Source organism: Giraffa tippelskirchi, chromosome 4, assembly GCF_054371585.1.
Source record: "Giraffa tippelskirchi isolate mGirTip1 chromosome 4, T2T-mGirTip1v1.2.pri, whole genome shotgun sequence".
NCBI lineage: Eukaryota > Metazoa > Chordata > Mammalia > Artiodactyla > Giraffidae > Giraffa > Giraffa tippelskirchi.
The window spans coordinates 198987642-199007519 of record NC_137278.1 but is presented as its reverse complement, the minus strand read 5'-3'; the positions used below and the strand labels follow the sequence as shown (position 1 = coordinate 199007519).

The 19878-nt window shown below is 43.8% G+C and overlaps 1 protein-coding gene and 1 non-coding gene across 2 annotated transcripts in view; one reads left to right on the top strand and one right to left on the bottom strand.

Moving 5' to 3' along the window:
• Positions 1 to 1775: 1775 nt before the first annotated feature.
• The window catches only part of PARP11 (poly(ADP-ribose) polymerase family member 11), a 33029-nt gene continuing 14926 nt past the window's right edge, over positions 1776 to 19878 (bottom strand). Inside the window, 10 exon segments of the mRNA XM_081593898.1 lie at positions 1776 to 2427; positions 4273 to 4424; positions 5666 to 5796; positions 5880 to 5952; positions 9778 to 9853; positions 10270 to 10291; positions 10294 to 10340; positions 12234 to 12354; positions 13216 to 13344; positions 17755 to 17953. Coding sequence (XP_081450024.1) covers positions 2111 to 2427; positions 4273 to 4424; positions 5666 to 5796; positions 5880 to 5952; positions 9778 to 9853; positions 10270 to 10291; positions 10294 to 10340; positions 12234 to 12354; positions 13216 to 13344; positions 17755 to 17949 — 1263 coding nt within the window. The 5' untranslated portion in view covers positions 17950 to 17953 and the 3' untranslated portion in view covers positions 1776 to 2110.
• On the top strand, positions 7983 to 8053 carry TRNAC-GCA (transfer RNA cysteine (anticodon GCA)). The gene has a single exon. It is a non-coding gene; the product is annotated as a tRNA-Cys (tRNA).

Genomic DNA, 19878 nt, shown 5'->3' with positions numbered 1-19878 from the left:
TGGCTTCAATGCACTGGACACACAGCTTCCTGTGTGCCAGGTGTCGGTGTGTGTGCCCTACCCTCGGTACAGTCACACGTCCTCAGGGCTGCAGTGAGTCTGGGGGAGGTGAGTCTGAGTCTGAGGGGGAGCTGAAGACCCACCTCACCTAACCTGCTTCCTATGCCTTATTTGTATGATGTCTTTGCAGTTCAAGTGACAGAGCTGAGCGTCCCAGGTGTGGACATTTACTGGGTTTTTCTTGAGAAGTTAAATTACTAGCTTTCAGTCCAAATTGGGTGAAGGTAATGGAGACAGAATTTAGTATCAAAGTGAGTTCGAAAAAGGTTTTCCAGGAAAGATACCAGTATTCTGGGGATTTCTCTGGTGGTGCGGTGTTAAGACTCTGCCCTTCTAAGGCAGGGGGGTGTGGCTTCAATCCCTAGTCAGGGAACTAAGATTCCATATGCCCTCGAAGTGCAGACAGAAAATAAACAAACAAACCTAGGAGTGGGCAAAACTTTAAAAAAAAAGAAAAAGATACTAGTGTTCTTTTTTTTTTTCCCAGGTATAACCACAGAAAATCAAGGCTGGAAAAATTCTTCAACAATCATATGACCAAATCCTCCACCCAGCACCTGAACTCCCATGTAACATCTCTGGCAAGTTGCTGTCCTGTCTCTGCTAGAATCGCTTTAGGAGCAGGAAGCTCTTCCAACATCACTTAGTCCTCCTTAAAATAGAACAGCCAGGCAGATGGGGCAGGTAAACAAACTTCACTGAGCACAATTATGAATTGTACCTAATTTTTCAAGACAGTGAGCAGACTGTCTACTGCTACTCAAAAGAACAAATCAGATTTGTTTCAAGCATCCCAGGCTTTCTGCAACAATTCAAAATGGGAAATTTAGAAGTGTGGGTTTTATAAATCATAGCTGAATAGCTGTGCATTTGGTGGGGGGAGGACCAGATTAAAAGCCTCTTAGAAGTAATCATTGTAAGGCCCCGAAACAAAGGGAAAGTATGTGCTTGGTGCTGGAGAAGACTCTTGCGAGTCCCCTGGACACCAAGGAGATCAAGCCAATCAATCCTAAAGAAAATCAACCCTGAATATTCATTGAAGGACTGATGCTGAAGCTGAAGCTCCAATACTTTGGACACCTGATGTGAAGAGCTGATTCATTGGAAAAGACCCTGATGCTGAGAGAGATTGAGGGCAGAAGCGGGAAAGAGAGAATGAGATGGTTGGATGGCATCACTGACTCAATGGACATGAGTTTGAGCAAATTCTGGGAGACAGTGAAGGACAGGGAAGCCTGGCGTACTGCAGTTCATGGATTTGCAGAGTTGGACACAACTGAACGACTGAACAAGAATATGTGTTGTAAAAAATAAAATTTCCTTTTGAAGATGCAATAAATACCTTGTGCAGTGAGTCTGGGTACAAGAATTGGGGAGCTCTGGGGGATGCGGTGCCTGCTGATTGCAGTCAGCTGGGCTGCAGGCAGCAGAAGAGGTGAGCAAGGCCAGTCACAGCCCGCGGTGACTCTTTGCCTCTCCCAAAGGCATTGGGAGAGGGTACCCTGTCTTGACCCTCTCCTTCTGGCCTGCTTGGCATCACTGCCAATGATTCTTTTGTGTCTGATTTCTCTCAAGTTACGCAGCCCGCTTCAAGGTTTTAAACTGCCTCCCACCCTCCCAAAGACTAACAAAGCAACACATAGATCAGTGGATGATCATTTCAGAATTCGTTTACAAAGGCTCAGTTCCTCTGAAGGGACACTTTTATGTCTATATTTTTATTTTTTGATCATATATAGGAATAAGTCTACTTGAACTGAAATCATTCACCCTGAAGACACACATGTAAACTTTAAAGATGGAGTGACTCAGACGATTCCATTTTGAGCGCCGCCTTTAAACAGCAGTGGTACTGCGCTTTAACATACATCAGTGACAAACGAAAACAGAACAACAAACCAATATAAAGTCAGTGTGTCTTTTTATAGAGAGGCCTCTTTCTGCTTCAAAAGGATCAGAGCATTAACACTGAGTGGCTAGATGATCGGTGAGCAGACCTCCCTGCGAAAAAGTATGTAGCTCCCTCAACCGCGGAGACTTGGATGTGAAATCAGTGAAAGTCTATCAGGTACTCGGGGTAGATCTGGTTGGCGTCGAACACCACAAAGACCCTGGGATTCCAAGTGTCATCCACGCAGCTGTCATACAAGTTTACATAGCTGCCATCTTTGGAGGGAGGGCGCATATATTTGGAGTCTCCATTTATGTAGTCTCCAATCAGCACTCGGGCGAGAAACATGGATTTGTGTGTTCTGAACAGATGCTGCTGTTGCATGCTGACCCCGTGGATCTGGAATGTGTTTCCATGCTTTACGTCATCTTTGCAGAAGCGGCTGGAGTAAGCAGCGTCTCGAGCAAAATAGGTTCCTTAGACAAAAAGGGCCCCGGAGAGCCAAGGTTACTCCAAGGAATGTATGAAACACAAGCGAAAATACTGGGATGGCTAGGGGGACAGACACATGGAATCGTATAGCCAAAACAGATGTGGAATTCCCTCAACTCTAGGTGTTAAAGAAAAGAACAGAAATCTGTCTGTTGTGGACAGCTGCAATGCAGGCTGCCACTGGGGTATATGTGTTAGTACAGACCAGTCCCCACCACCAACTCCATCCCCATCCCCACCAAAATGCAACTACTAGACTTGTGTAGTGGTATTCAAAAAGGATATTACAGGGACTTCCCTGGAAGTCCAGTGGTTAAGAGTCCAAGCATCCAAGGCAGGGGGCTTGGGTTTGATCCCTGGTTGGGGAACTAAAATCCCACATGCCATGTGGTGTGGCAAAAAAAAAAAAAAAAATCTTATAAATAAATCCAATATGTAAGACAGACACAAGTGGCTTCTGTGATTACAAGTGGCAGGACCTGCCTCATAACTGCTGGGACCTCCTTCCCTCTTCTATTTCCTTCCACCCTTTCCCTACCTGCTACCCACCCATCTAAGCACCTATCTCGGGGGAGCACAGTGAAACCACGGGTCTGCACAGGTGATTTCAAACCACAAGAAACCACGTTTCTATTTTACAAGGTGGCAGTTCAATAATATTTTTGGAGATGATAGAACCCCACATCCAGGAAAAGATTTCCGGAGAGAACGCGATGCAGCTCACACCCGAACGTTCCAGAAGGACAAGCTCACGGGTCCACTGGCTAAACAAGGATCTCCATGAAGCATTTGACTCTTCCAAACTGGGAGGTCTAGAAGGCTGCCTTCAGTAAGGGAATACTTACCCAAAACACTTTGGAAATGAATTGCAAAATCTCCTATTACCCAAATCCAGTGGGATTTATGTAACACCTTTCTGATCCTCTTACACAGTTAAATAAAGGAGATGGCCTTTTCAGCTGTTATTTTTTAAATTAATGCAGCCCCTCTTGCTGGAGGGAAGGTACAAAATAAGGACCAAGTAATGTCTGCATACATGCTAAGTCGCTTCAGTTGTGTCCAACTCTTTGCAACCCAGTGGACTGTAGCCCGCCAGGCTCCTCTGTCCATGGGATTTGTCTGCCAAGAATACTGGAGTGGGCAGCAATGCGCTCCTCCAGGGGATCTTTCTGACCCAGGATCAAGCCTATGTCTCCTGCAATGCAGGCGGATTCTTTACCACTGAGCCACCAGGGAAGCCCAAGTTAATGTCTACCTCTTACCTTTTCCCCTCCTTTCTCCTTAACATGCTTGTCTAGTGAGCAAAGACTAAAGAACTCAGACTTCTACAACATTAGAAAAAAGGGGAGGATATTCCCCATTATTCCTTAATGCTCATCAACATTCCAACCTATCATTTTCTAAAAAAACAGACCTATGTACCATGTACACATTAACTGATTTATTTTTTAGTGCTCTGTGTACTTGACATAAAACAGTTTGGTGTACAGAGTTATCCATGGAAAGGACTTACATGTGGAAACTAAATGTCATAATGCAAAAATGAGCAAATCTAGACATGATGCCCCATCTGAATGGCTGGGACTTGGGGGCGGCGGTGGGGGGTGGTTATCTGACCTTGGAGAGATGTGCAAAGTCTTCCTTCCATCTTGTACAAGCAGGAAGTGGCTTTCTGGCGGCTCGGAAACTCTGAGGGTGTGCCAGGAGCCTAGCATTTAATTTTTGCCTCTAACATTTAACTTAATGCCTCTCGAGCCCTTGAATCGTCATCAATACTCTCTCAAAGAGAGGACTGTCTCCTAGCTCTCCAACTAGGTTCGGATGATTACCTTTTCCAAAGAGAGCACCATGGATGCCATTGATTCTCCAGTCAAAGTTGTGAATGCAAATCGCCTCCACGAACTCACTGCTGGTGCCATGGAACAGCATTTGTTCATTAATCTGAGGCACACCTCTTTTTTTCTTGAGCTGAGCCTTTTTCCTAAAAACACAATGCACAGACGCAAAACACACAGAAATCTACTGTTAAGTGGCATCATTGATTCGTCAAGGAGTGAAGCGCAATAGAAAGGGTGAAACAGAAAACAGTAATTTAACATCTACCATAAGTGGACATATAATAGCTCTGGAAAAAAGATAATCTCAGATGCTCTTGGGACATCTAAATTGGCTCATCAAAAATTGCTAGTTAACAGACAAGGGTAAAAATTATACCCCAAACTACAATATAAATCGACTATACTTCAATTAAATATTTTAATTTTAAAAATTAAAAAACAATATAGATCTCCCAGTTGATGCCCCATCATAGTAAAATGACTGATTGCTTAAACCAGTCAAGCTTTACCGATACCTAAAAATGACACTACAGACAATAAATAACAGAGTACACAGAGTCTTTAAATAGTGCAATTCCTTGAGCAAGGACTATGCCTTAATCATTTTATCCCCAGAGTGGGACATGTTGGTTGAACTGCACTGAATTTTGAATCTTCGGGCTGGAAGGGACATAAAACCATCTAGTTCAACCCTCTTCCCAGCGGACAAACCTCTTCCAAAACATACAAAGATATTCCATGTAGGACTTACTGTAAAAGCAAAAAAACAAACATAATGAAAACGGCCTAAAGTCCTCTCAAGAGAAAAAATTGAACAAATAATTATATATTTATATATTAAAATTAAAATAATGAAATAGGTCTACATGTATTAACACAGGTAACTCTTGAAAAATAATACTGTCTGTAAAAAAGAATGATGCAGAAAGAGACCTATAACTCAAAATAATAATGTGTACTGTAGAAGTATACAAACGAAGGTAGTAAAAACTATCAAACTGTCGATAACAACGGCGGTCCCCAACCTTTTAGGCACCAGGGACCGGTTTTGTGGAAGACGATCCTTCCACAGCCCAGGGGTGGGGGGATGGTTTCGGGATGACTCAAGTGAACGACATGTATTGTGCATTTTATTTCCACTATTATTGTATGAGCTCCACCTCAGGGGGTCAGGCATTAGATCCCAGAGGTTGGGGACCCCTGATGTACAGGAAGTTGGTGGCTTACAGAGCAGCTCTCCCCGAGGATGAGGAAGAGGCTGGGAAACCAGGTCAAAACACGTGGAGAGGAGCACGGGGTGCCGCTGGCAGTGAACACCATTGAGCATTTGTGCTTCGCCAGCTCTGAGGCCAAGGAGCGGGGTTCCGAGTGGAAATGGTCTCACCTGCAGAAGAACTCCCACAAGTCTAGGTTTTGAATTCTCTGAATCCTTTTAATTCTGTTGCGGTCCATTGTTTTCCCAAAGAGGCTAGCGACTTCATTGTATTCGTGTGTCTGAGTGTGCAAAGGAATAAGCTGGAAAGAGAAGTTGGCACCGTGATACCGGGGTCCTTCCCCACCTCTCCCGCAGGTGGGCGGGTACTGGGTGCTGCCCTCACCTGGTAGGGCAGCTCGGTGTTCACGTTCTCCCAGTGCGGCGGCATGGGGATGGCCTCATTCTCACAGATGTAACTTGGGGCAGAAAAGACGAAACAACATTTTAGAAGCCAATTATAATCACTGTCAATGACTCAGACATTTTTTCCCAAGCTGAATTATCATGTGACAAAAGCAATAAAGTGTCGTCCTTGGTTTCTTTATTTTAAAACGTTTACCGAATATTGATTGGCTTGTGTGCAATTTTTTTAGGGGCTGCGTTGAGAAACCTGATGGGAAACTTCAAAAATGATCTTATTTCGATCTTGTTTTCCTGGATTTGCCCGAGTTTCTTTTAAATGTAGGAAGACTTTAGGTGAAGAAAAGTAATTTCCAAGAAGAAAATCAACTTCTTGTTTAGTTAAAATAAAACTCCTTTAACAGATTTATAGTGTCTATTAAATACCATCCAGAACCTTCAGCTGCATGTTCAATGTCCTTCAAGATCTATTATTAACTCAAATCTAAACCCTTCTCTCTTTATTGTCCACTAGGCCCCTGCACGGTCCTAATTAATTCACCTGAAGCTGCTGCTGCTGCTAAGTCGCTTCAGTCGTGTCCGACTCTGTGCGACCCCATAGATGGCAGCCCACCAGGCTCCCCCGTCCCTGGGATTCTCCAGGCAAGAATACTGGAGTGGGTTGCCATTTCCTTCTACAGTGCATGAAAGGGAAAAGTGAAAGTGAAGTCGCTCAGTCGTGTCCGACTCTTAGCGACCCCATGGACTGTAGCCTACCAGGCTCCTCCATCCATGGGATTTTCCAGGCAAAAGTACTGGAGTGGGGTGCCATTGCCTTCTCCGAATTCACCCGAAGCAGAAGCTGGTAAAGTCATCTACCATGTTTAAGCCACTGGATGTGAACACAGAAAAAGACTGACCTTTGGGAGCTTGATGGTAGAAGGCTATAACTGATACATGAATCCTGTCTGGTGATTGGAGGTTGTGGAAGAAATGTATCAACTTCTAGCCTATCTTTAACTTATTTTTTTATTTTTTTAACTCATTTTACCTTTGGGGACATCACACAATCATGATTTAAAGATGGGGACAAGAGTCTGAGCAAACTCAGGGAGACAGTGAAGGACAGGGAAGGCTGGCTTGCTGCAGTCCATGGGGTTGCAAAGAGTCAGACATGACTCAGCGACTGAACAACAAAGGTATGAGAAAGTGAACGGTGGATGGTTTCCCTCCCTCTCCAGTCCTTGGTCTAGTTCTCACCTTTTGCCTCCACGCCAAGTAATCACTGCTTTTAGTCTCTGGGGTATTCTAGAACTTTAGGTTAACACAAACCTATGGGTTTTTTGTTTGTTTGTTTTGCACACAGGAATGGTAGCATATTCCTGTGTCTTTTGTAGCTGTTCTATTTTTTTCACTATGTTCTCAGAGACCCTTCTGTATCAGGGAGAGATTCCCTAGCACACAGCCTGGCAGAGGGCAGACACTCTGGACACTGGAGGATGAAGGCGTGCATTCTACTGGACTGATGCAGGGTACCCCAGTGAATGGACACACCCCCTCCTATTGATCACAAGTCCCCTATGGATGACATTTAGCTTTTTTTCAACTCTTTGCTGCCATTAAGGATGCTACAGAGAACAAATCTGTCCACTTGTCATTGTACATGGCCACTAGTCAAATTTTAAGATAACATTTTTGGAATGGCATTTCTGGGTCAAAAAATATATTTATTCCTGACTTTAACAGAAACTTCCCAGAGGCCCTCCTTGAAGGCTACAGTCACTGACATTCCCAGCAGAAACGTAGAGAATGCCTACTTGTCCACAACCTCTCCGAAGAGGCATGTTATCAGACTCTGGAATTTCTGTCAATCTTATAGTAAGAAATAACCTGATATAATTTGTATTTCTCTTTTTTATAAGTGAGGCTGCATGAACTGCACAAATTCTCTTCTCATTCTTCTAAGGGGCTATTGGTTTTCTACTTAGAGATTCTTCAAAGTACTTCATATACTACAGAGACTGTGATACCGCGTAACGATACCTTTTCCAGGTTTTCTTTGTGTTTTGTTTGTTTTTTTCACTTTGCCTGAAGTACCTTTTTGGCTTCCCAGGTGGCTCAGTGGTAAAGTATCTGCCTGCAGTGCAGGAGACTCGGGTTCGATTCCTGGGTTGGGAAGATCCCCTGGAGAAGGAAATGGCAACCCACTGCAATAGTCTTGCCTAGAGAATCCCATGGACAGAGGAGCCTGGCGGGCTACAGTCCATGGGACTGCAAAGAGTCAGGCACGACTTAGCAACTAAGCAACAACAGAAGTATCTTTCAGCTATGTAAAATGTTTTTGTTTGCTTATTTGTTGAATATTTACAGCCTTGGTTAATTGCAAATTCCTTGCCAACAGGAAATGTGCTATTCACTTTGCAGGTCGTAAGCGCAATAAATAAATAAGCATTTCTGTATCAACACCTCCTTGTCATCATTGCTCTTCTGTATCCTGCCTAACCATTCTTCCTTTTATTATCCTGCGTCTTGGACTCCATTCTGGTTATTTTTCTCCCTCTCCTGTCTTTGTGCTATGGCTTCTATGGTCTGTGAGAGAACAAAGTGCCTTGCATTACATGCCTCTCCCCACAAAAGGACGCCAGATATAGTGACATACAATTACTATAACATTTTCTATTATTATGTCTCATTTTTCTCTCAGATTACATACCCTTTGAAGATAAGCAATTCCTTTCTTAAATTCCTTGTACTTAAGAATGAGAATATGATATAGCTGGTAAGGAAGTAAAGTTCTCTCCCTTCCTACAGCATTCATTATACAAGTACTTGCATAACTTATAAATCATGATCCTAAAATATATGCCAAAAGTCCCAAGAAGCAAACTGATAGAAACTTCAAAAACTTTTTTCTTTAATTCTTTCAAAACATATCCTTGGAAGAAGCAAATGGGCATCTCCTACAATTCACATGTTATTAAACAGCATTGTTTGTTTATTTCATTTTAAATTCTTTGAACAATAGGAATCTCAATACTCGATTGAGGAATCATTCCCAATAATAGGAGACATGCCCTAAAGTTTTTCCCTTCAACTTCATTCATGTGAATAACACTTATTTATTCTCTTGTTTTTCTTGTGGCATTTGTAGCAGGGTTTCCCTGGTGGCTCAGTGGTAAAGAATCTTCCTGCCAATGCAGGAGATGTGGGTTCGATCCCTGGGTCGGGAAGATCCCCTGAAGGAGGAAATGGCAACCCACTGCAGTATTCTTGCCTGGAGAATCCCCATGGACAGAAGAGCCTGGTGGGGCTACAGGGTCGCAAAGAGTCAGACATGACTTGGCGACTAAACAACAACAAGGCATTTATAGCTCTCTTTTCAGGACACGGACAGCAGGTGGCTGGGCCATCGTCCCATGCACTCCTGTCTTCCCAGGCCCCCTTTAGTCACTGCAGATCTGCAATTACCTCCACGAGTTGCCCAATGGGGTTCAGTGGAGGTGAAGACAAAGTGGGTAATTACTTAGGATTTACAACCCAAATAATTGGATGGTTCTAGGAGTCTTTCCAAGCTAATTTGAACTTACCTCAGTAGGTTATTTGAAGGATTTATAGTAGAGACCATCAGGCATTTTTTAAACTACCACTCAAACTGCTCTGAAGAATTGAAAAATACATCTATGTAAGGGAAATGAAAAAGATGGCAGGAAAGGAAATGCCAGTCGAAAATAACAGTACAGCTTGTGCATCAACAAATGTGAAATTCAGTAAAGATTAATATTAAGATCATTAAATAACCCACCAAAACATTTTGCATCTACTTTTTCCTCTGCCAAACGTTAAGGAAGAGGAGAGACAGAGACACAGTCCACTCTCTTTGCACCCCATTCCCCCCACAATACCTGAAAGCACTGATGGAAAAGGGGGCTCTTTTTATTAAGCGCTGCTTTCCTGTGGTGAGATTCATCTGCTTCATTTCTGTGCACAGAGACAAAGAGGTGAGTCACGGGAACACACTGGCTGACGCAACGTCACGAAGCTTTGCAGCCGCACAACGTGATGGTCAAGGACCACGGGGCTTCAGGAGCAGCTGCCCAGCACCAGCGTATTAGGGATACCTGACCACACATCTGGTTATCAGCTTCCCTGCTTGATCTAAGCTCACACAGGAGGAAGCCAGCCTCACACACGGCTCGGTATGTAGGGTCTATTCCTTTTCATACCATGCTTGAGTTAAACACACGAACAGAGAGGAGTTCTCAACTTTGGAAAATTAGAAGTACTAGGAAGAGAAAGAAAGTACTGCATCTTCTGACTGGCTTCTTAAATGTTTACTTTGCTTGTTCCAAAAAATTTTGGAAATAACGACAACAACAACAAAAAAGATACATTACCATGATAAAACTTGCACAAGTCACAGTTTCAAAAATTTGTACATTTCTTGCCTTCTCTTTAAATTGTACACCTAAACCAAAAAAATAGAAAACCTAGCTAGACTCAACACAGACTTACACGAGAAATGCTAGTGATAAGAGGCTAATGAACTGACTGACGTATCACTTTCTTCTTTCCTCTCTTCCTCAGCCATGGCAGTATTTGCCAGATCCACCTCATCAACCCCACCGAGGTAGGTGCTAAGTCTTACCGAGGGAATTCTGGTCAGTTTACCCCCTTGTCTAACTGATGTCATTCCACTCCAAGATGAGGTGGCTCACCCAGCCGGGCTGATGCTGTGAGAAGTGTGTTCACCCCTCCTATCCAGTCCTAGGCTCTGCACACGCTGGCGCAAGCACCATGCGGTGAGAAAGCAAGGTCGTCCCAGCACATGGAGTTAAGCCTGTGATGCCTTCATCTTATACCAGCTTGTTTTGAGTTTACTTCTCACCAGTTTTTTTATAAAGAGAAGCTGAGCTGGCTTGTGACAAAATGATGGGGGCTAATTTTGCCAATGTATGTGGGAAATGCTAATATCTACACTTTTGAAACAGTGCCATTATATAGAGGGGTGGGAGCTGGTGTTTATGAGACTCCTGTTCTTTGATAATCTTTTTTTTTTTTTAAATAAACTGCACGGTCCGAGAGAAATGTTCCCCCAAATACAGTTCACTAGAAAGTATTCTTTCAAAGACACGTGGCTTGTTGGACCACTGAGCAAACGCTTTGACGTGCTCTGCTCTCCATGTGAAGCTTGGGGTCTGCACGTCATGACGTCTCTCAGTGCAGCTTCAACACTGACAGGTGTGCCCCAGCCTCAAGTGTCCACCAGCGCCTTCCGTCTAAGACAAGTGTCGGGCCCCTTAAAGGCAGCCAATTTGCCTAATGTCGTAAAAAATGCTATGCATAGTCAGGAGTAAGAATCTAATGCCGCTAACTCTCGGTTAAAAACAAACCAACAACTCTGGGGGCACAGCAGTCATCGGAGACTTGGCTGCATAGATGTCTTAGTGGACAATTTAACCCCCTTCGGCATGTCTGGGCCTTGGCTCTTCCAAGGAAATCTCCTGGGTTTCACTAGCCCCCCAACCCCCACCACAGCCAGCACTCGCTGTCGTTAAGGACTCTACTCTCAGAAACCAGGAAAGAACACCTAACCTGGAAGACAGAGCTGTGTGGCAGCGCAAAGGCACTTTTGTTAACAAAGCCGCCCTCCCTCCAGGTCCTGTTTGCCTCTGCGCAGTAAACAGCTGAGGCTGGCAACTGGAGACGGCAGTGTGAATGCAAGAGATTTGTCATGGGGTCCCCAAAAGCATGACCTTGGATTTCATCACAGATGAATATTCATCCCAGATTAATTTCATCACAGATGACATCCAAGTGGGGTTGATTTCCAGATTAGCTGGCTAACCCGTGAGAGAGCCAGAAATCAGAAAGTGGCCAGAGGCAACGTCCACTGAAGAGTGGTTTTCTAGGAAAGACACCAAGAGATGGGTCATTTGGCTGAACTTTGTTCTTAAAACTAGAACTGGCTACCTAGAACTCTGTCACATAACCACTCTAGTTGATCCTGAAAGCACCTGATAGCTTCTACCTATTTCAAGAGACTGAAAGGATGAGGAGCAAAACAATGGCTTAGAGGTGTTTTGTGTTCCTTAGGTGAGAAGCATTATATGAATTCAAGATATATGAACCTCTCCATATACATCAGTATCTATAAGCATATAAACACACCTTTATAAAAGGCAAATCCAAAAGATTTTAAATGTTGAATTTTTGTAGAGGTTATCTTTATGTGTTACAAAAAGGGTTTACTTCACTGTTTGCAAATATTAATATAACAACTAATCCTGATCTGTAGAACTGTAGATTTCACCATATCAACACACTAAGAACACACAACTATTAGGGAAAAAAAACATACCTGCAAAGTCTATCTTGTAGCTGAATTTGGAAGTGGTAAAAGAAATGGAGCCACAAGGGTTTGCTTTGAAGCTTTTTTCGATATCTTCACTGCTAACTGAACACTGAATGTTGGTATCCGGCTTTAAGACAAACCAGAAAGTTCATTTACCAGCTGTTCACAGAAATGGCTTGGCCACAGAGGCAGGTACTGGGGGACAAGACAGAGAATGGCGGGACAGAGGAAACTTGCTGATCACCTGTCCTAGTTACCAACACATGGGAAGAATCGGCTAAGACAACATGTGGGCAATGGCTTAAGGATTTTCAGAAAAAAAAAACAACAACAAAAACTTCAACAACTGGTTATAAGGCCTTTTTCCAAAGTATTGCGGTGTTTTCAGATTATTGCCAAAATGACACATCTTAAGTGGCTCAAATCAAATCTTTTAAGTAGCCTCGTAAGTGGAAAAAGAAAAAAAGACCACAAGCTTTTGAGTGTGGGCTCACGTCTCAGCTTAACTGTTAATTAGCTGTGTGACTTGGGACCAATTACATTAACTTTCCTGAGTTTCCCAGTCTTTGGCTGTAAGACAGAGTATTAGCATCTGCTTTCGGGCTGCTATGAGGCTGGAGGAGAATATATATCTGCACCCTCTGACCTGACACTGGGAGCACAGAGGCGCTTCAAGCAGGCTTGGTCTCTTCCTTGACCATTTGTCTACCAAACCAGGCCTGGCCTTGTGCACACGTGCCCAGACCACCACCCCGCAGACATGCTCACCCTCTGGACACACAGAACACACACCATACCTTCTGAGAAAATACTGTGAAAACATGGGGAAGGGGAGAGGAGCCAGAAGAGTTTGATTTTTCTTTTAGTTCCGCTCTCTGACTTCTCTAAGGTTCGGTTTCTGGCGGGTGCAGCTTCTACTGATTTTTCACGCGAGCATGACGGTGCTCCATGCATTCAACCCCCGCCGCCCCGCCCCGAGGGGCGCTACCTGAAACATGTGCCACTTGCCACACTCCGCCAAGTAAAACCAGCCCCACTGTGTGTCTGACGTGTCCATCTCATCCACCTCGCTGTCTGTCGTCTTGGATAAGAATTCTTCCGCTTTGTGAAACATCTCCTGAAGTGCCGGAAAGAGAGAGAGGAAGAGATCGTTTTCTTAGTAACCAGTGCGCTGTTTACACATCATTTTTTTTTTTTAATTTTTACTTATTTATTTAATATATTTACTTGGCTGCAGGTCCAGGGGGCGTTAGTGGTAAAGAATCCACCTGCCAATGCAGGAGACAAGAAACACAAGTTTGATCCCTGGGTCGGGAAGATTCCCTGGAGGAGGAAATGGTAATCCACTCCAGTATTCTTGCCTGGAGAACCCCATGGACAGAGGAGCCTGGCAGGCCATGGTCCATAGGGTCACCAAGGGTCAGACACGACTGAAGTGACTTAGCATCCACACTGAATCTTTGTTGTGGTGTGTGGGATCCCATTACCTAACCAAGGATTGAACATCAGCCCCCTGCACTGGGAACACTTGAGTCTTAGCCACTGGACACCAGGAAATTTCTACACAACATTTTTCTTCTCACAAAGAGCTGTATGTCAACTGCAATGCTGACAAACAGCATTCTGTCTCATATACTGGCTCTGAAGATAAACATTTAACATGATGAATATCACATTTGCACATCGGACATGGAACATAAAGTTCCAGTTTTTAGCAGCAACTGCTGGAGAAGCAGTTTGGAGGTTTTGGATTAACTGCTTGTAAGAGAAGTTCTCAGAGTGGGCTGTTTAGGAAAAAAAAAAAGGAAATCTTCAGAGTTTGTGTGTGCTCAGTCTCTAAGTCGGAGAAGGCAATGGCACCCCACTCCAGTGCTCTTGCCTGGAAAATCCCATGGACGGAGGAGCCTGGTAGGCTACAGTTCATGGGGTCGCTAAGAGTCGGACTCGACTGAGCGACTTCACTTTCACTTTTCCCTTTCATGCACTGGAGAAGGAAATGGTAACCCACTCCAGTGTTCTTGCCTGGAAAATCCCATGGACGGCGGAGCCTGGTGGGCTGCCGTCTATGGGGTCGCACAGAGTCGTACACGACTGAAGTGACTTAGCAGCAGCAGCAGCAGCAGTCTCTAAGTCATGTCTGACTTTTTTCCGACCCTAGGACTGAAGCCCATCAGGCTCTGCTGTCTGTTGGATTTCCCAGGCAATACTGGAGTGGGTTGCTATTTCCTTTTCCAGGGAATCTTCCCAACTGAGGGATCAAACCCAAATCTCTCATGTCTTCCGCATGGGCAGGCAGGTTCTTTACCACTGCACCACCTGGGAAGCCTCAATTCAGTCTGGGATTATGAAGTAAACCACAAATTTTAATTTTACATTTAAACTGTCCATGGTCTGTTTAAAAAATCTTGATGTTTATTTAAAAACAATATTGAAAATCACTGCTTAACAAGTAAGACAATCAATCAGACACTTGGGTGGATGTATCGATGTCCATACAACCACTTAAGTAAGCTGTATCAGCACCTAGAAGCACTCCAGTTTCTTGGTTTAGTGCCAAGAAATGTGTCTTATCCTATGTTCATGTATTTGGCTAAAGGATCCAGACTACCACAACTAGTTAATGCCAAACACTGATACATTTGATTTTTGTTTTAAACATTCATATTTCAGGAAATCCCTGGCGGTCCAGTGGCTGAGATTGAAGAGTTTTCACTGCCAGGTCCTGATTCAATCCCTGGCTGGGGAACTAAGATCCTGCAAGCTGTATGGGATACCTTTAAAAAAGCAATTAAGTATTCGTATTTCATTTAGTGGCATGGAAAGATGTTTATAGTATGTAGTATTGAGAGTACAAAGAAGCCTATACTAAATGGAAACAGTAGGATCCAATTTTAATAAAAATATACATCTATCTTTACCCACATGAATGTGTACATGTCTATATATGTACATGTGTTTATGCATACACACAGAAAATTCCAAATGGATATACATTTAACACGGCTTTTTCCCTGAATGTTAGGATAATAATAGTAATAATAGTAACCCTTATACGACTCTTCGGTTCAGTTCAGTTGCTCAGTCATGTCCGACTCTTTGCGATCCCATGAACTGCAGCACGCCAGGCCTCCCTGTCCATCACCAAATCCCGGAGTTTACCCAAACTCATGCCCATTGAGTAGGTAACACCATCCAACCATCTCATCCTCTGTCATCCCCTTCTCCTCCTGCCCTCAATCTTTCCCAGCATCAGGGTCTTTTCAAATGAGTCAGCTCTTCCCATCAGGTGGCCAAAGTATTGGAGTTTCAGCTTCAACATCAGTCCTTCCAATGAACACCCAGGACTGATCTCCTATAGGATGGACTCTTACTAGGTGCCAAATGCTGTCCCCAGTACTGCACAAGTAATACTTACAACGGCCATATAACATAGGTACTATTATTACACATTTATAATGAGAAGGTCACACAACAGAGAAGTGAGGGTTCAAACCCAGGCAGTGCAGACCCAGGGTCTGTGCACTTCCACACGATGGGACACTGCCTTGTATTTCCTTATCAATGACTTTATAATCTTGTCTATATCATGTACATGTTATTATTTTTGAAAATTTTTAAACATTTTTGGGTGGAGAATGTGATGAAGAGGAGGTCACCAGAAAAGACGGAAAGAGCTGAGTCATGAAGATTCAACTTTACTAGAATGTAGCTTTCTGTCCTCAATTCTCTACGGGTTTTTAAATTACTAAATCTGCACAGCTAATATACAAAAATATTCTCCTTGCAAAAAAGCAGAACATTCAAGATAAAGCTAAAGACTTCTTTGACCATCACGTCCCTTCCTGGTAGCTCTCACCTCCTTTCTCCATGGTTAATCAATGCTATTCACCTAACTGTGTATCATTCAGACTTTGCTCTGTGTGTATGTATATGTGTGTGTGTTTCATCACATACACACACAAAGTTAAATGGTTACCAGTGATTTGTCAAACCTTTATTTCCTGTATCTGTTTTTTTGTGTTTTTTTTTGGCAAAGAATATGTACTACTTGGGTAATTTGGAAAATACTTGTTTTAAATTTCATTCTTTAAAGTACCCAAAAGTGGTGTCACCTGGGATAAGCTATGCCCTTGTAGAGGTCACGGTTTCCTTCTCACACACCTGAGATGAGAAGACCCTTCCTCCCGGGCTGCTGGGAGACATGATGCCCAGTCCTGTAGAGTACCAAGCACAGTACCTGAGCACAGGATGGGGCTTGTTATTTTTTCATTCATGTTTGGAAACTCTCTCCAAGGAATGCTTTGTGATTATGTTTAGGAATTTCCCTTCATGTTTTCAAGTGGATTGGCTGCTAAGAAATGAAAACCAGAACACCCTCGGAGCAAGAGCTGCTGGTGGCTCAGCAGGTAAAGAATCTGCCTGCCAACGCAGGAGACACGGGCTTGAACCCTGGGTCGGGAAGATCCCCTGGAGGAAGAAATGGCAACCCATTCCAGTATTCTTGCCCAGAAAATCCCATGGACAGAGAAGCCTGGCAGGCTGCAGTCCATGAGGTCAGAGAGTCAGATGTGATTTAGCGACTGAGCAAACATGCACACGCATTTAACCTTAAATATTTTAACCCAATAATAAAGGTAGTGATTTAAATTTTAAGATGAGTTGCTAAGTTATTCACAGCGCCTACTCTTCCTTCTTTATTACCTATTATTCACCTAATTTGCCCATTTTACTGTGAGAGACACAGAAAGCAAGACTGACCTAAATTTAGTTTTTCTTCCGAAAATAACTTGAAAAATTGGGAAGGATGAATTTCAAGGAAATAGTTCTGATAAATATTTGGCTTATGAGTTCTATCTAGGAGAAAAGGGACAGGAAATAGAAAAGCGCCCTGGACACAGCACACATGCACCCAGTGTGCTGTAGTGTGTCACACTAACCCAGGACCACACCGTGAGCCAGGTTACCAGGGGGCGTGCTCCCCAAAGTCCTTTCCCAGCGTCCTGTCATAGGCAGTTGTGTGCGTGTCAGCAGGCCAGAGAGGGGGCGCCCAGGACAGGCTTGTCTCATCATCCCTGTACAGAGAGGGCAATACCACAGCCTGGTACCACTGCCCTAAAGCGCTTTAGATTTTATAAAATTCCTCACCAATTTACACTAATTTTTTCCTCCACAACCCAAGGCACAAGAGAACTCATTATTCTCCAATTAATGTTGGGAGAGGGGAACGAAATAGAGAAAAGATAATTACATTGTCTAGAATCATACAGTTGGCAGTTCAAAGAAGATTCTAGAAACACTCGTGGCCCCTGGAGTGTCGGTTCTTCCCTAAGATGCCAGCCCCCTGTTTCTTCTCTCCTCTGGAGCTAAAGGTGAATGTGACCCCTTTGCTTCACAGATGCCATGACTTTCTTTCTACAGACTCAGTTCTTAAGACTATCTTGTATGGTTTCCAACAGCTTCACCCTCCAAAGGAATGGCTAGTCTATCCAATTAGGCTCAACGAGTTAAGTCAAGCTTCAGTGAATACCTTTAAAATACTGTAACCACAGAAGTAATGTATCGAGGTTATAATACATTTATAGGCAATGAAAGGAGTGTGTACAAGCTGTCCACTAGGGAGGAGGCAGTCAATAAACGTCAGTGAGATGGGTTCGATCAGCCAGGATGCCATACTCTGCTTGATCTTCTGGTTAACCGGCAGACAATGACACTTCCTGCACATCAGGCTGAGGAGAAAAAAAAAAAAGTTAATGTAAAGTGGAAAAAAAGTTTTGTAAATTTTCAAGTGCAATGCATATGCTGGCAGAGCCTATCTACAATGCTAGCTATTCCAAGGGGAATATTTATGGGGCCTGGGAGCAATCAGTTTGGATCATCAAATTGAAAGGCCAGGTGGAAGATAAGTTTCAAATCAAAATCCTGGCCTGTGGGAGAAAAATAACCTTCCAGATGGCTAAAACCCTCTGATGAGTTTATTAAAATAAATATCACTTATTTGGTTAGTATAAACATAACACCTTGAGGAAATAATATTTGGTAATGAAAACCTCCTTGTTTCTTATATGTGTCAAAGTGTGAACTGTTAGTCACTCAGTTGTATCCAACTCTTTGCGACCCCATGGACTGCAGCCTCCTCTGTTCAGGTCAGAATACTGGAGTGGGTTGCCATTTCCTGCTCCAAGGAATCTTCCCAACCCAGGGATCAAACGTGGGTCTCCTGCATTGCAGGCAGATTCTTTACCATCTGAGCCATCAGGGAAGACCCCCTTCTTACAGGAAGAAGGTCAAAACTAGATATCAAAAGCTTCGAAACAGGGTGAACTTCTAGAATGACAAAACTGCATTTTAACTGGTGGACATTATTTAAAAGAACAACATTTAAAGTCTCTGGAAATTGTCCTAAGAGCATACAGCAAAAGAAGTATTTGCTCAAGAAAATCTACTAAATCTCAGAGCAGGCAAGGTAGGGTCTGGCCTTTGAGCTGAGGTCTGCTCCATCAGCCCCGCTTCCCCTGCTCTGTGTTGCAGACAGGAAGATAGGGGCTTCCTCTCTCCCCAGCTGCTAGTCTGGGGCTACGACACCCTGGAAGGAGCCGACTGCCCCTACATGGAGGTCTATTTCGGGCAGGCAACACCAAGGACTCTTCTCCTTTCCTCTACCCAGTCCCCACTCGTTTGGTGGAAGTGCCTGTCCAGACCTAGCCAAATGTGAATAGAGGGCCCTGACTGCTTCCACCTAGTTTGTGCTCAGGGTAGAAATTTCATGGCAGGCAGAATAAGGCAAGACCAGGGGCTGTCATCTCCCCTCTGGCCCAGTGCCCACTCAGAGAAAGGGGGCACTCTGGCAAGAATGGGCTCCCATCTCCAGCTCCAGGTGCAGCAACACTGGGGTTCTATTTACGGGAGGAAAGGTACATCCCCATTTAGGGTGTAGAGATCCATGTATCTGCCTGAGAGGGCTGGCCCTACGTGTACAGAGAGTAGAGAACCTTATGCCTAAAAGCATTATTGAAAAAAAAGTAGCAATCTTCTCACAAAATTAAGGAGAAGCTCTGATATAAGCAGAATGGCAGACTAGTCAAAAAGTAATACAGAGAACCAGGGAAAGCCAACAAGAGCCCAGCTGGAATCAACAGTGGCAATGGGAAGTCTGTGCACAAGCTCTAGGCTGTACCCATCCAGGAGTGGTCAGAGCAGGTCCTGGGGTGGATGTGACATCTCCAAGGCTGCACACCAATCCATCAGCATGGGGGGAACCTCACTGGTACAAGGAGCTTAAACATTTCTTCTAACAAAATGCCGAGCAAACTGTCCTTTTCCGCCGAGTCTTTTATTAAGAAATCAGTTGTCCATATATCTGTGGGCCTACTTCTAGACCTTCTATTCTAATAAACATTTTTTCTATCTTGAATACACAGTTTTGAGTGGAGTTTCATGTCATGTTGCTTGCTCAGTCGTGTGCAACTCTCTGAACTGTAGTCCGCCAGGCTCCTTTATCCATGGGATTCTCCAGGGCAAGAATACTGGAGTGGGTTGCCATTTCCTCCTCCAGGGGATCTTCCCAAGCCAGGGATCAAACTTGCGCCTCTTGCATCTCCCGCTTTAGCAAGTGGATTCTTTACTAGTGACACCTGGGAAGGCCACAGTTTCA